The sequence below is a fragment of the Phlebotomus papatasi genome, chromosome 2, assembly GCF_024763615.1.
Source record: "Phlebotomus papatasi isolate M1 chromosome 2, Ppap_2.1, whole genome shotgun sequence".
Lineage (NCBI taxonomy): Eukaryota > Metazoa > Arthropoda > Insecta > Diptera > Psychodidae > Phlebotomus > Phlebotomus papatasi.
Window position 1 is genome coordinate 56,826,243 of NC_077223.1, and position 16,949 is coordinate 56,843,191.

The 16,949-nt window shown below is 35.6% G+C and overlaps 1 protein-coding gene across 1 annotated transcript in view; it reads left to right on the forward strand.

Annotated features, from left to right (window-relative positions):
• The window catches only part of LOC129801830 (calcium-activated chloride channel regulator 1-like), a 28,959-nt gene extending 12,566 nt beyond the window's left edge, over positions 1 to 16,393 (forward strand). Inside the window, exons 2-4 of the mRNA XM_055847187.1 lie at positions 10,900 to 12,043; positions 12,508 to 13,553; positions 14,878 to 16,393. Coding sequence (XP_055703162.1) covers positions 10,900 to 12,043; positions 12,508 to 13,553; positions 14,878 to 16,236 — 3,549 coding nt within the window. The 3' untranslated portion in view covers positions 16,237 to 16,393. The remainder of the gene's footprint in view (positions 1 to 10,899; positions 12,044 to 12,507; positions 13,554 to 14,877) is intronic.
• Positions 16,394 to 16,949: the final 556 nt, after the last annotated feature.

Here is a 16,949-nt window from a genome sequence, read left to right on the forward strand (position 1 = left end):
TTTAAGTCTTTGGCAGACTTTCTGATACTGAAATAATGCGGGATTAAAATGATTCTCCACCATGGCATAGATGGCGAACACAATTTTTTCGTTCATGTTTCATCGTATACACCGTTTGGTACCCTGAGGCGACTTAAAAATTTTAAACCGCATCATGAAATCTTTTCCCATCACGATACTTCTTGCCTATAAGCTTTTGTTGAGGACGAAAGAGTAGGGGTTTTATGAAAACTATTGATCAAATTTGTTGCATGAACAGTGTTATTTTTGGCCTTTACAAATCATTTGCTTTGTATATAGTTCTCCTCAGTCGCACAATGTGTGAGTAACATATTCTGTGGTTTCAAATGTCTTTTATTAAATCTATGGAGACATAATATAAAACAATTACTTGTGGCATATTGCCTACAATTAATTTCTTACAGTGGGAAAAATTTCATTTGGCTAATTTTAGGACTGTTTGAATAATTTAAAATAATTTTAAGATTAAAAAAAAATCATTGGAAATTGATTAACCCTTTAAGGACGAGAAGGTTTAAAATTGGGGGTCAGAAAAAATAATTTTTTCCGCTTTTATAGAGCAAAACATAAGTTTAGAAGGCGATAGGAAAAATTTAATTTTTGGGTCACCGGTGACCCAATCGTCCTTAAAGGGTTAAAGATTGAACTGCCATATACTTTAACATACAATATAGAAATGCCTATTCATGTACTCATTTGGTAGAATATACATACCTTCCCTTACCAAAGACTTCATCCCACTCCCATTATTAGAGCCAATTTCAAATTGTGTTCTTGTTGAATGTAAGGATTCCCCAGAACCATGATTGTTCCAGTCAGTTCAGCCCTTCTGTGAATTCATGATTGATTGAATAATGCATGATTTGCAAGTATTGTTGCCAAATTGATTGGAAAGTGAATTCGGTGACAAATGCAAATTTTATATGAATGGTGAGCAAATTAGAGAAATTTAAATCTATAATATCTGCGTTAGTGAAATTAATTGCACCTTATCGCGTTGTGTTTAGTAGAAAACTCAGTGTTAATTTAAGTGAAAGGGATTATTTTCAATTAAAAGCGGGTAAAAATTAATGTGCGGTGATATTTTATGGAAAGGAAACCTATTTCAGTCCCTAAGAAGCTTTTCTAGTTTTACTTCTTTCCTCATCCTAAAAGAAAATTAATAAGGGAGAAGAATTTTCTTTAAGGAAAGAAGCGTGATATTAATTAAACTTCTCATTTTATAATCATTATCCATTTATTTTGTATACTGGTGTGTGTACGTAGTATTAATTTCAAATATTTATAGTTTGAGCCATCACATCTCATTGCTTTTTAAAAGTGTTAACCAAAGATGGTAAAAAAATTATTGTTGAATTGCTGCCTGATAATTGTGTAATATTCTCACAAATGATGATGGATTAAATGAAAATTCAAATTTGTATTTAAATATCTATCTGACTATATTATTTTCATGTTGGTTTCTCTATATACTTTGTGGTTTATTATTATTAAAATATATTGATGAAATTTTCTTCCACAAGAAATTGCACAAGAATAATGCCCCTCAACATGCATTTTATGTAATGATCATCATATACTGCATGCAGGCATTGTTTAGCAATATTGGAAATTAAATATCTGACTATTTTATGAGTAGAAAAAAGCACCTAAATGGTCTGCCACGGTATTTGATTTATTGCTGAAGAGAGGGTTAAAACTTCATTTAACCATTTCATTAGATGTTTCTCTCTTCGCAGAAGAAATAAATCATGGGGACTTTTAATGCATAGCTTCATCATCTCATGGATTCAAATAATTCTTCATTAGACTCTTCTGTAAATTATTAATCGATGCGCTTCAACTTGCCACCAATTTCTTGACTTTTATATTTTCCTTGACTAAGAAAAGGAATGTTGTTTCCTTGAAACATATATTTTCTCATAAACTTTTTACCTTGTGATTTGACAATAAATCCACGAAACATGCTCAACTAATATCTTTGTTTAAATGTATTGGTAATACAAATCAAAAAACAGAAGTTGGAATAATCATTTCATTGGAAAGCATTTAGGTAAAAATATTAAAAAAAAACTGCACTTCGGAAGTAAAATCAATTGATGAAATTTAATAAATTATGTAGTTTTGGGAGAGAGCTGTAAGTTGAACATATTGTGATGAAAATTGATGGGTAAAACCAAATTAATGTTGCTAATGCAGTATGAAGTGACTGTGTATCAGAAGGGACACAGATGTCTTTCAACCCCGAATGACACTCATGACACTCATAAATAAGAAGCCATCCACATGATGCAATGCGGGATTCTTACAAAATCTTTTCAGCAGCGAGATTTTCTTTTTCCAATATCTCCAATCGTCCATTGAATTTTTTGAGCCATCCTATAGATTTTTTTCGTGTTTAAATGGATCAGAGAAGAGATGGATGGTGTTTTTTTTGGATCGGGAGATGAAGTGAATACTCCGCGTAGGGACATTGATGTCTTGCGTCAGAAGATCCTTCCACATTTTTTCTGGGCATTTGTATAATCTTCTTAGAGGATTAGACCAAGAAAAGAGGAAGAGTGGGGAGAATGCATGAGAAAAATGAAAGGTTGTGAACCGTAGTAAATTCTATTCAACATTAAAGTCCTCCTCCTCCTTTTAGGTCGAAATAATTGAATTTGAGCGTATAGAACGAATGTGTTTAATTTTCTTTGTGCTACTACGAAGCGTTCCTTAAGACGAAAAGGACTTTTAATCCTTGCATTTCTTCCCTTCATTCTCTCTAATACTGTAGCATTTTAAAGAGATTTGAATTATTGAAAGACGATGTAAAGCAAAAATATCAAAAATACCCTCTTTTAGTGTTTTCTTGAATTAACAATAGTTAGGGGTGTTTTTTCGCAGTGATGTGATTGGATCAAGGTGTTTAGTTTTTTTTACTGTGATGTACACTAATAGAAATTACTTACCTAGATTGCTGTGTAGTTTACAGTTTCTATTCTTTAAAAAATTAAGAATAAAGAAATATTGAAATTTAGTAATATATTAGTAAAAGGAAAAATATTAGTAATATTTTTTTTAAGGAGTGTGAATCCTATTCAGTAAAAGTGTGAAGTGTACTCGGCGCACGTGATTCATTCAGCCCTAGAATCGATGTCGCAAATTGATGATGATTGAGTTGCAAAGTCTACATCCCTTCTTTTGGTCCACCAAAGAATTGTATTGTAAGGGGAACAACAGTAGCAACAATAGCATCAATGTCAGTTAATGTAATTTCGTTCTTTCGATGTTGTATTTTGCCCCGAGGTACCATATGGTGGATGGCGCATTTATCCATGCGTTGAAATGAAATTAATTCCACTGTAATTGATACATAATAAATGCACCTAGAGACGCTGAGCATTAATTCTCAAGAGGGACTCCTTGACGCTGAAGCACCAAAATCTAGAATTTCGTTGTGATGGTAACCTTTTGAGCGAAAAGTCGAGGGTGGACGGAAATTGCAATTTTCACATCAAGAGCACTCCCATTTATCACACCAACATTCTCCGGTGTATAGACGGGATTGGAAATTGTGAAATCTCAACCCCAAAGAGATGTGGTCTTTCCCTTTTCTAAGCTTCTTCGTATGCGCCACGTTTCACGATAATAGCATGTGCGTATTCATAATATATTGCTCGTGTCAAATTATGCACGTGCACAATGGATTACAAATTGCAATTCTAACTTGAAACTTCCAATGCTCAATCATTTAGTTAGTAGAAGAACAATGAGGATTTGTGCAGATCGTACGCCAAATTGATGATAGGCTTTCATGCCGATGCTTTCGAATTGAGTGAAAGGGTATTTGACGGATTATCCTCAATGTGCACTTCCGAATGATACACTCACGGTAATACAATTTATCACGCTCTTTTGGTTATACTAGTTAGAAGACAAAATATCAAACAATCAAAGAAATATTGTTAGCTCTCTACTAGTAAATAATTACTAATAATAATAATAATAACAATAATAACTAGCCAAGGAGTGTAACCTTTCTTCAAAAAAATCATTTTGTGTTTAAAATGATTAGTTATTATAATAATTTTTCACCCAATTAACCACGTCAAGAGATATTACAAAGTAGAAGAAACTTTACATGAAAATTAAATTACACTCCCATCTCTAAATTAGGAAGCGTCCTTAAGAAAAATAAAACTTCGCAAGAAAGGCATTCCCCGCCAAGTTAAATCAATTAAAGTACTATTGAGAAGAGGTTGTTTTGACAGGTAAGATAGCAGAGATTGAAATATAATTTACGGCTGAAATTTAAGAAAATATCGTTTTGTGAGGGGTAACTGTAGGGGAGACTGGGGCAAAATTTGTCAAAATGAAAATTACAATATTCAGTATTTTCTAAAATAAAAAAGACTTAGGCTTGACATTTTTATTATAGATAGCCTGAACCTTCTTAAACTTAAAAAGTTTCAAGGGATTCGAGGAAGGATTATATAAAATAAAAAATAATGAAATTTTAAGCCGTATTTTGGAATATTTGGCTTACAGAAAATATCAATTCTGATTAGCTCAATTTAAGCACATTTCTCGTTAAGATAGAGAAAAATTATTTTCGACAAAGTTGTAGAGGAATAAATTTCCTATAAAAATATGTCTCTTTGATATTTTTAACGTTTGCGAGAGTAAAACGTCACAAATTTCCGAAGACTGACAAAATTTACCCCAGGAATTTTGAGAATCTCCACAAAATCGACTTTTAGAAAATGATTCGAAAATTATATTTCTTTCGAGATAGAGGAAAATAGTCTTCTGCAATGTTGTAGAGCAGTAAATTTCGTATAAGAATATGCTCATTATAAAACGTTTAAGTTTTCTCAGAGCTCGTGAAAGAATTAAATTTGACAAGTTTTGCCTCAGTCTCCCCTACTGGCTGAATTTGACAATGCACAACTACAAATTTCAAAATATCTTTTCGATTTTACATTGAAAAAGATGTGCCCAAGGCCAAGGGAATAAAGCTTTCAGCAGAATGTTTGAACTCCTGAGTTAATAATAAGCACCATTAAAACATGAGTCTCGCAATGTTTGTTGGAATTGTTACCTTAAATGGTTCACAAAAAATATTATAGAGAGATGAAGCACCGATATTTCGAATGTCAGTGTTCAGTGAAATATTGCAATAACATATTAATAATAAAATGATAAAACTTAAGATAGCAATGTGCTAGATTTCTTACATTTTGGAAATTACAAGAGAGAAAATCTCTAACTCATTTAACTCCTTTTACCTTATAATTTCCCCTTCCCCAATTCTGAGATACAGAAAGCTTCTTAAAGATTTAAATTTTAAACATCTAGTGTAACCATTACAGATTTTCTAGTTAGGCTAGAATGATACTCGATCTATTTCAATGTGACTCAAAAATTTCTCTATTTAAAAAGATTTGAATTTGAAAAGTCGTGCTCACGACCAGCCTTAAAATCAAAGTAAAAGTACAAAGAAGTTTGACATATCCATTTCCAGCTTCGTTATTGTATTTCTGCACCTAAAAAAATGACACTTTAATATTAAAGATAAAGATCTTTGTCGGTACATCATATAAACTTGCCAAAATCATCAAATTTTATTAAATACAAAAGAGCGCATTTTACTTAATAATGCATAGAAATGTCTGCTTGAAAAATCTCTAAAACACACTGAGAGAAATCCGAAAAAGTTAAAATAACTTTTCGGAAATGTTAATTTTACCCTGCAGTATTAATCCGAAATCGGTGTAAATATTACCCTTTTTAGGTGTATTAGGGGTTAAAGCAACACTTTTTCATGTTAATATTACCTTTAAAAATGTGTAAAATTAACATTAAAAAATGTTGATATATTTTTACACCTAAAAAGTGTTAAAATTATGAGGAAAAAAAGTTAATCGCACACTCTTTTTTTCTCAGGGAAAAGTACCCCGGATCGGAATGTTAAGAGACATGTTCGATATTTAGTTGAAAAGGGACAGATAATCCTAACCGGCTTATGTAGGTGAGATTCTTAACGTGAGCTAACTCGGAGTGCATGGAAATTCGATTTGGAGCTGAAGTAGGGAGACGCCATTCAGTTATCTTGAACCAAATTCGTGAAATTATACAAGTTTTGTATTTGAACCAAAATGTCAAGGATTTGGATGAACTGACAGAAAAGTGTTATATGGGTGAAATGTAGACCAGAATGTTCTCTATAATTTTGCCGTAGAACTTGAACTCATCGATTACTCAGAAGCCAATATAAGCGAGGTTTTTTGTTTCTTAACTCGTTTTTTCATCCAGAGTTCCCCAAGTAGTCATTTGTTGAACTTCAACTATATCAAAGAATTGTTGTATTCTGTGGGATTTTCCATTTAAAACCCTATTTTAAGTGTCTTGGTGGAGTAGAGGCAGTCAAATTGGCATCTGAGTGATTTCAAAGCGTTATTATGGGAAAAATCAATTTTTTCACACTTAAACGGCAAAATCGGAGTGATAGCGTAGTCTGACCGGAAAATGATGTATGGACGAAATGTAGAGACAAATGTCCTCTACAATTATGTCGAAGTAATCATCAAAATCGGTTCAGCGACAGTCGAGATAATTGAGGTTATGTGATATTGAAAATGGTTTTTCGACTGTGGCGCCCCTGGTGTTGGTCCCACGAAGTACAAATATTCTAGAAAGTTGTAGCATTTGGTGAGATCTTTCGTTTAAGCCCTCATTCATCAAAATGGGTCACATAGAACCGGAGATATGATTTTTTGAATTTCGTGAACTTTGACCCCTCATATCTCCGGTTCTATTGAAACCACAGCGCACATACGCACCATTTTGGAAACGTCCTAGACTGGACTACAACATACTAAAATTTCATTAACTTGCACAATGCCGTTTTTGAGAAAAGTGACTTTGAATTTCGATGAATTTTGACGCTATCACAGCGCCACCCGTGGTGACTTTTTGAACTTCCATCTGAAAGTGCTCATCGAGACGAAACCAAAAAGGTAAAATTTAGGCCGCTATGTTAATTAGAACCGGAGATAAAGGCCGGTCAATGTTCGAACTTTGACCCCTTATAGCTCGGGTCAGGGGTTATGGATCGACTTAAGGTTTTTTTTTGTTTGATAGGTATAATCAACGGCTACAACATATTAAAATTTCAGCCCAATTGCATAAGGAATTTTTGAGTTATTTTTTTATTATAACTTTTAAGATTTAAAAATTTTCTTTTTAATAATAGCGCCCCTAGCGGTGGTTTTATGAACTTGCGATGTTAGAAGGAGAAGTGGCATTTCACGAGAGCTTTCCAAAAAGCCCTCACTTTTTAAATTCTGACAATTAGAACCGGAGTTATGGCCATTTTAAGAAATTTTTTTTGGACCCTTATAGCTCGGGTCAGGGGGGTCGGGGGACCTTAAGTTTGGTATCGATGGAAAGCTCTAAGGCCCAGCTATAACATACTAAAATTTGAGCCCGCTCGATGCCATAGGGGCGGAGCTATTGAGAAAACAAAAAAAGGGGGGTCTTCAAAATGGCGGAAGGAGGGGTGGGGGGTGGGGGGTCAATGCACCAAGTTGCAATTTTCATACGATATTTAACCTTTGCCGAAAACCGCAAGTCGATATCTTTTTTAGTTTAGGAGCTATTAAGCTCCAAAGAGCGGCCGGACGGCCGGCCGGACGGCCGGCCGGCCGGCCGGGAACGTAACTTAGCCCCCCATATATTCGTGATCAGGAAGTGGCGAAACACATTTTGGCCAAGTTTGAGCGCGATCGGAGGACATGAAATTTTGTTAGGATTATAGTAGGTGAGATTGTTAAGAATCTCACCTAATATAAGCCTCAAAGTACTATTTGGTATTTTTATGTATGCTAATCAGTATATTAGTGATCCATTTAACTATATCTGTGCGTTTGAACTTTAAAATTTTACAATAAATTAATAAAAAAAAATAGATGTAATTGCTACTGTTTACTCTGTACCTCGGATCGTCACGAATTTAATCAGGTTTTAATCGCGGAAAATTGATTTTATAAATTAAATATACACTAATGCACTGTATTCTTGTGAGAATTAACTGGTAAAAAGTAGCTAATAATTTTTAAAATTTCATTTTAATTGGTGCAATAATATGACAATAGCTTGACGATCCGAGGAACACTGTCGATCGCTGATGCTCTTCCCTTACATATACTCTGAAGATTTCGAGTTAAACTCTATCTGCGCGGTTGCAGATATTTTTTATTCTATTTGGAGAGGGATGAAGAATATCAATTGTGCAGAATTTAAGTACTTTTCTTGATCTCAATGTTGTTTAAATGATTTAAAAACACATCCTCAGAGCTCTTCAATCCTTCCCGTTTGGTGATTAAAAATTTTGATATGGAAAACTGATGAATTCTATTTTCTAAAGCACAAAAATCTATAGTTGTCAGCACGCTCGTTGAATATTCATATAATATTATTTTTATCATATAAATTTTATAATTTAAAAATCCAAAAATGTTTCATCTCAGCAAATTCGGAAGTTATATAGTATTTCAGATATCTCCTTTGAAATGTAAATGTGTTATTTGATATATTAGTTTAAAGTTTGAATTTATCAATTATAAAAATATTAAGTTTCCCGAATCACCAAATACAGAACAGTCTTATCGCAACAGGAAAAGGTGCGAAAAGAGATCTTTGACCAAAAGTCTCTTATCGCTAATCCCCATACAGTTTTGTCGCAGAGTCAATCAATTCAGCCTTAATTGCTAAAGTCTTGTTATGCCGACAGACTGTGTTATCTCTCTTCGCGTGCTAATGCTGGGTGTCTCAATGGAGGCAGGGCGCAAAATGTTATGCAAAAATCTTATATATTAATAGCGCCAGCCAAGTTGTTTAGATAGTCATGCAAATTTGGGTGGAGAAACACGACGGATTTTGAAGTGATCGTATGGGTATACTTTTTTCAGTTGGATGGATCTCTCTTGTGTTTTTGGATAGGAAATGGCGCAAAATAAAACTTGGCGAAAGTTATGGGTGATGGTGTTTCAGGACAAGCCAAGAAGATTCATTGTTGAGGCGCGTCTCTTGCGACATAAGGTGAATTGGTAGTGCTCAGTCAATCTTCACCAACATTTAGCCACGCACTCAGGTGGAATGAATTCTTGCTAAATGATTTTCCATTATGGTACGTGGAGCAAAAAAAAAGGCCTCGGAAGATCTACATATTGGGTTGTGGATTGAGTTACTCAATGACAAAATTTCTTTGCCAACAAGTGCAGAATGGTGCGAAGAATTGCCTTTAGAGCTTCATCAGAGATAGACATCTGCGGCACCATCAGTTCACAAAGGTGCACATTGTCTGCCTTCTTTCATCTCAAATTTCATATTATGACGAGAAATTCAATTCTCTCAATTTTTCGTATCCTTCCGCTATAGACTTTTATTTTAGGACATGGTAAATCAACTCATGTGTAACACCTATAATTTCCTCAAGTCTCACCAAACAATCTCCTCTTCTTTGACACCCCTCAAAATATGTTGGAAAAACAATGAGGGATTCTTTAAGTCCGTCTTTTAAAGATAAATACAGTTTCCTCTTTATCGTAAAGCTGAAAAATCACTTAATGGGAGCGAAGAGAACAAAATTGATGCCCTACTAAAATTGATAACATTTGTCACAAAGAGTCACAATAGTACATCTTTCTATTAACGCTTCTACAGATGTACGATGTATAAACCCTCAAATAAAAGAATACAGCTAATTGAGGTTGTATGTTCAAGCTAATAAGTATTAGATGTAAGATACACATATCCAAAATCTTTCATCAGATAACACCAAGGTGCTCATTTTTCTTCTTTTCCATAAACTATCTTCAAGTGAAAAAAAGAATGTCACCCAGAGGCTGCAAAATGGCAAATTGTCTGTAAGATCTCAAATTACAGTGCAGTGGTGAACCTAATTAGATCGCCGCGAAAAGACAGCACGTGCGCGATGAACAAATTGAAAACAATCCTATTGGACTTTTTACTGGAATATCATTAAAGAGTAGCGAAGAAGAAGATGGAAAGTGTGCAGAGGAAATCTTTTTGCATCAAAAAGCAATCATAAGAGTGGTCATTCAAGGTTGAGAAAGATGTCAGCGTGCCCTAATGGGATTATTGATCAGCGGTATGAGATTGAAGATTGTAGCTCTTCTATCGGTTTTATCTCATTAGATTTTACCATTTCTAAGGCAAGATAAAAAACCAGAATTACAGATAGAAATATCTTCTGTACCTATTTATATATCAAAAAATATATATATACAAAATTTTGTGATTATAAGAAGCATTTTTGGAAGGTTGTGTCATAAATTCACTTCTTATTCCATAATATTGTTCTTTTCTTTTGAATATACGTATTCATTGTATAATGAAATCAACGACTGTTGCTTGGAAATAAGAGTGTGAAAATATTCTTTAACATTATTGCTGCCATCAATCACTACGCATCAAAGTCCAAAGTGTCACCTTACCATTTCATTCGCGTGTATATTTGTTGGCTAAAGAATTCTACCGCATCAGCAATTTGACCAAATTGCTGGACAAAACAATTCTCATGTTTTCTTGGAGCTCTATAACAGAAACCCTATATGAAGAATTTTTTCATAGTCATGCAAAACCTCAATTTATGAGTTTCTTTTGCGCTTCACACTTTCATCTTTTGCGTTAGGACGTGACTTCTTCGCTCACTTCATGGTTGTGACCTTTTAATTGCCAACTGCATGATGTGTTTAGCAATAATTTTAGGATTAATGCGGGTGGTTTTTGTGGAGAAAATGGATTTTTTTTACTGGTTGTGCAATAGAAATGATTTCTAATAGTTACCTTTTATCTTGTTATTTTTTTCAGGCATCTCTAGCATCAGCGTCGCAGTTTCTTTTCTCAGCTCTCGATGGACGAGCATATTTTGGCGATATAACTGTACTGATACCAAACACATGGCCAGATGTCTGTCTCCCGCCAAATCGCACATTTACCACTTCCAGTGGCGAACGCAGTGATATCACCCTAACTTCAATCCATCCGATACACGGTGAAGCAATCTGGACGCAGCAGGCAGGAGGATGTGGCGAAGCTGGCGAACAAATTTTCATGAGCTATACTGGTCTAAACCGCGGGACTTTCGCCAAGGAGTTCGTGCGTGAATGGGCTAAGTACCGCTATGGAGTTTTCGATGAAAGGGGTTTTGCCAGGGATCCTGTCTATCCCAAATGCTTTATGACAGACAAAAGACACGTAACTGGATGCTCAGATTCTCCCATTAATACTGAAGGTATCTGCGAGGATAATCTCACAAATTACAACATCTCAACCGCTATTGATCCGAATTCACGCACGAGTATTATGTATGCAGCTGAAGCGTCAAGTGTTGTAATGTTCTGTGACGAAGGAAATCACAATAAATTCGCTCCTACAAAGCATAATCATCTATGTGGTCGCCAGAGTACCCTTGATGTCATCTTAAAGCATACTGACTTTGTCTCTAGCAATATAGTCTCTGTAACTTCGCCTTCGTCTATTGTTAATACTCATCCTATTTTCACATACAAGAAACGAACTACGACTCGCTATGTAATTGTAATTGATGAGACACAGGATATGCAGATACGCGAGTCCTGGAGCTTCCTCAGAAACGCCATTAGAAAATGGGTAGTCTATGATCTACCACGCAATACTGAAGTTGGTGTTGTATTGGCTAATGATACAGCTGCCGATAAAATTTTACCAATATCATCCCTTATGGTACCCAAAACAAGGGATCTTGTAGCATCTTTCATTCCATATTCTCCCAACGATTCAAGACAACCAGCGTGTATCAACTGTGCAATAAGGGACGCTATCAGGATGTTACGTGAAAGGAGTCGTCTTATTGGACCAGCTAGCAATGTAATTTTGGTAATAGCCCCTGGCATGGACTATAATACTGATCACCATTCACTATCGTTGGAAGCCAATTCAGCTAAAATTAGGATCGTCACCGTGAATTATCCAGGTAAAAAGTAGAATGATTCTTACTGTGTTATCACACTTGCACATTAAAATTTTAATACGATACACATTAATTGTCGCTGATTGTCCAAATATGTAATTTATGTGTTTGAATCATTTTATATTCAAAATTTGATCTATTTGTTGATAAAAAGGTAGACTTGGCCCGCAAAATTTGATATAAATTGATCTATAGCGTTAATGCGAAAAATTAATGCGATTTTCTCATTAATTTTTTAATGTGAAAAATATTTATGCTTTAGGTAAATTTAAACTTATTTTTGTAGGCCAAGTCCACTTCTTTATCAATAAATAGAAAAACCCCAAATATTGAGTGACTCAAAGACACAAATAACATATTTGGACGCTCACAAGCGACAATTAATGTGAATCACATTAAAATTTTAATGTGCAAAACGCCGTTATACTAGGAACTATCAACTAAATCTTTTTTTTTCTGTCTTTTAGGTGTAATCCGCAGACAACCTTTGGATATTTTAGCTGCAAAAACTGATGGTTCTTCTTTTACTATAATGGAAAACAAGTACAACGGTGAAAAAACATTCTTATCAACGTACTTTGAGCTCACAAATATACTTTTCCACATTGGAACACAGTATTATGAAGGGAATCCTTCTGATTTACCCGTAGAAATTCACCGTAAAGAACTTGTTGATATTGTTGAAGATGCAAATTCTGCCAAAAGAATCAGTCGCCTTATCACTGGTAGCTTTATGCTAGACAATTCAATGGGTGTTCCATCATCTTTCTTTGTGTACACGCACAACGGAGAGCATCCTTTGATACATAGCCTCAAGCTCATCAGTCCCAATGGAGTTGTGTATTCTACTAAAAGTGATTCTCGTTTATCCGTAAAGCAATTGATGATTCCTGCGACAATTAATGAAACTGGAACATGGACTTATACAATTGAAAGATTTAATGGAAATCCTCAACCTCACTACGTACAAGTGATGGTTACTCCAAGGAGTACAGACGCAGCTGTTATAAGAGCTAAGGCTTGGATCAAGCGAAGTTTTCAAGGAGGACCTTATCGTCTCTTCGCCGAAGTGAAGAAGGGACTTTTGCCAGTTCTTTCAGCACTTGTTGAAGTCCGAATAACTCGACTGAATATACAATGTAATGCTACAGTGGATTGCTTTAGGAATTTTAAGCTATTGGATACTGGCAGTGGTGATCCTGATGTAACCCGAGGGGACGGCATATATTCAAGATACTTCAGCAGTGCTGACATGGGAGTTGGATCATACAAACTGGAAGTTACTGTCACAGATAACGGTAATACAGCATATTCCCTTGCGGATGAAGCATTTACGAGGAATCTAGATGGCAAAGGTCAACCGTGCTGTGGTAGTGTTATACCAGTACCATCTAAGCAACCTCTGCCTCCGTTCCAAAGAGTTCTGCCGGCTATCACAATTTTTGTCACCAAAGAACAATCTGATCTCGAAAGTAAGGAGATTTATGGAAGAATTGGAGATCTTAAAGCTGAGGTAAGATTATTTTACTTATGTTTTTTTACGCCTCGAACTCAAAGAGAGAGCAGTTATATAATCGACTTTTTTTTCAACTTCTCACTGTTCTGGAGCTTAAACGCTAAGAGATATCGACTTCCGGTTTTCAATGACCCCTCCTCAAATGACATTATCTCGTACCCAACTTCTTTACTTTCCCCCCTCCCCTTTCGTACGTTCCCTATCCCTCAAAAATTGGTCAAAAATTAGGTTTTTCCCATTTGCAAAAAATTGGCCCAAGCTTTTTCAATGATTTTTGGATATGTTTTAGAGCTGGTCCTGGCGAACATTTCGCCCAAACATACCTATGACTGGAAAATTCGCCATTTTGAATTATTGAAGGTCAAAGTTTAACCACTTTGGAAGACTCATTTTTCAACCGATTTGGTTAAATTTGGTTTTTTTTTTGGAAAAGTGTTGGAGACCAAGTCCCCTGGGTCAAACAAAATCAAGAGATAGTGGACTGTATTTATTTTTATCGACTGATTTTACGCGTGGCGGAATGAAAGAACTTGATTAATTATGGCGGTGACTGATTGGCTAATTATTTCAATAAATAATTTTGTTTGTTTGCATGTGTTAATGTGTTGATGTTTCCTAAAATGTAACCTACATTTCAATTCACTCCTTAAATAAGATAATTCAATTCTTACTTTAACACAAACGGCCTCCGTTTGCTTCCATCAACCTCAAGCTATTTCACGAGTTTACAATCTGTAATGTAATGATTTTCATACTATCGCCATATTGAATTTCTCTAATTTTTCTCTTTCAACCTACCAAGTTATAAAACTCTTTATCCTGACTCAGGACCTAGCTTGATCGTCTCCCAAGGAGTTCAGCCAAACTTATACAATAAATACTACTAAATTACATAGGTTTTAACATGAGAAAATATCCTAACTTACGCAAATTCCTTTCCCAAAAGAATTACACAACTGCACGTCACGCCACGCTTTTCACAAAAAGACTGACAAATTTGCCGGAAGGGCTTACATAATAAACCTTCAAATATTTCCGCCAGTTGGCGCTCGCGTTTCCTACAAAAAGTATTGCAATTTCAAACCCGGCTGCATCGGTCTTCATCGGTAATGAATCGGTTAAGTACCGATTTTTTGATTTTCAAATGATTTTATGATTTATGAATCAATTTGATCTCTAGTAGATCAGTGATTCCAAAAGATTATGCAAAAAGCTAATTCACGGTGAGCTCTATCTCGTGAGTTCGAGCATTCCGCAAAGCTGGGACGCTTTGCCATCTCTTTTTATAAATATTCTAATATGTGTAAATTTATCCTTCTAGGTACTTGAAGGTATGAAAGTTCGCCTCAGCTGGACATCACCGGACCTCGGTGGACTGAATGTGGCTCGGTATGAGGTGAAATATGCAACATCTATTGAGGATATTGTGAATAATTACGAAACAGCAGCAATCATGTGGACACATGATCAACCGTTTGCATTCTCAATTGGAGATGAAACATCCTTCATCCTCAATATGACCACAGAACCCGAACTCATAGGTCAGCCACTATATTTTGCAATTCGAGCTTACGCACAACTCTCCAAAGATGCCTTGGCCAGTCAAGTGTCCAATTACGTACGCGTATTTGTGTCACGACCCAGTCTTCCGTCCACAGCCCCTCCCAACTATGCCACCGATGGGATTTATTCATCGTGGCCATTTGGAAATGAAAGCGACAATTCTGACAATATCATCCCACGTATCGCACAAAGTATCAATATTGGTTTAGAGTTGATAATTCCAATAATTGGTGGAATTATTTTGTTGATTGTCCTAATTTTCATATACTGCTACTGTTCAGTAGCAAAAAGGAGGTCCGGAGGTGGCGAGAAGAAGAAGACTCTAAAACAGCTAAAGAATGAAAATAATTTAGTTAATGTAATTGTTCCATCGCCAGTTCATCAGAATCACCAAAATAATATGCATACAGAAAAAGCCCTTGATAACTCAACATTGCAGAATTACGAAGCATTGCATGATGTTCAGGATCTGCACACCGTCGGTGTTCCCATTTATAGTTTAGATGATGATCTCCGGGCCAAAAATCGCTATTCACTCGTTCACCACCAGGAGCAGCAGTTGATTGAGGAACTGAAGCAAACCCACCATATGCAAAGAGAAATCCCAGTCACGCTTTCCGGTACTTACGGACCTCAGGGTCTCAGCATTATTTCCACTAGTAATACACTTGGTCGCAATGGACGTACACTCAGTCCCTACGAATCCTGGACAGCATCTCAACTTTTGACTGAACACGAACGTCGCCATAGCCCAACAGATGAACTTCTGATGCCCAATGGCAATACCTGTATTGACGGGCTAGTAGATCATGTGCCGCCAAATGACCAAATGCTCTTGCTCAATCACAATCGCTCGGATTGTGTATCTCTCTCAGGCAGTCACATGGCGCCACCCGTTCCACCCCTTCCCTACAGCGACTACCAAACACAGACCAACTATGTTATCTATGGTAGGGGACAAAACCAACCTCCACCCATGTACTCAGTGGTTAATCGTAACAATACATCCCCGGGAGCGGCGCCCCCACAGCAATTTGGGGTTAATAGTTCTCTACAAGGCTCACTGAATTCCGTCAATTCAAGTGAACGGAAGAGACGCAATGTGACCATGGTGTAGGCTCACGAGAGAGCGCCCCAAACCAATGTGACTAGTCAGAAAATCCCTAATGTATAGGCATTAATATCAACTCAGATCCTATGTGAATCTCATATCTCATAATTTTAATATACTTGTATATCATAAGAATTTGAGTAATAAAGTGAATATAAAAATACTTTATTTGCCTTCATATTTTTTTGTTTATCATCCAAACCAGATTAATTCTATATTGATTGCTATCAATTAATTATTCTTTCTGGATTTTTGTTGAAGTAATTCCAAAATTTTGAGTATTTTCTTTCCGGTAAAGACCCTTTAACCTTTTCAGGACGAAAAAATATTTTTCTCCATTTATTTCTCCACTAAATAGTCAAACAATTTTTTTGGGTTATTGAGGACCTGTCTGGCTCCAATTGTGACTAAGTGGGATGAGAGTATTATTCCCGCGTAGACTAACGGATGTACTCATTCAAATCTCATGAAAAAAGAAAAAACTGTTTTATCGATGTTTATGGTACAATGTCAATTCCTATATGGTTTATGTACATGATAAAGTAGGAAACTACGAAACAGAGTTGAGAAATTATTAGATAAAAGATAAATAATTCAAGTTGTACCCATAAAAAAATTTTGTTTCTCTCTCTTCTTCTTCTGTTTAAGTAAAACCCAAAAAGGATTGACTATTGAAGAAAGAAAGCCCAATTGCCTATTTTACAAAGAATAATGGGCAA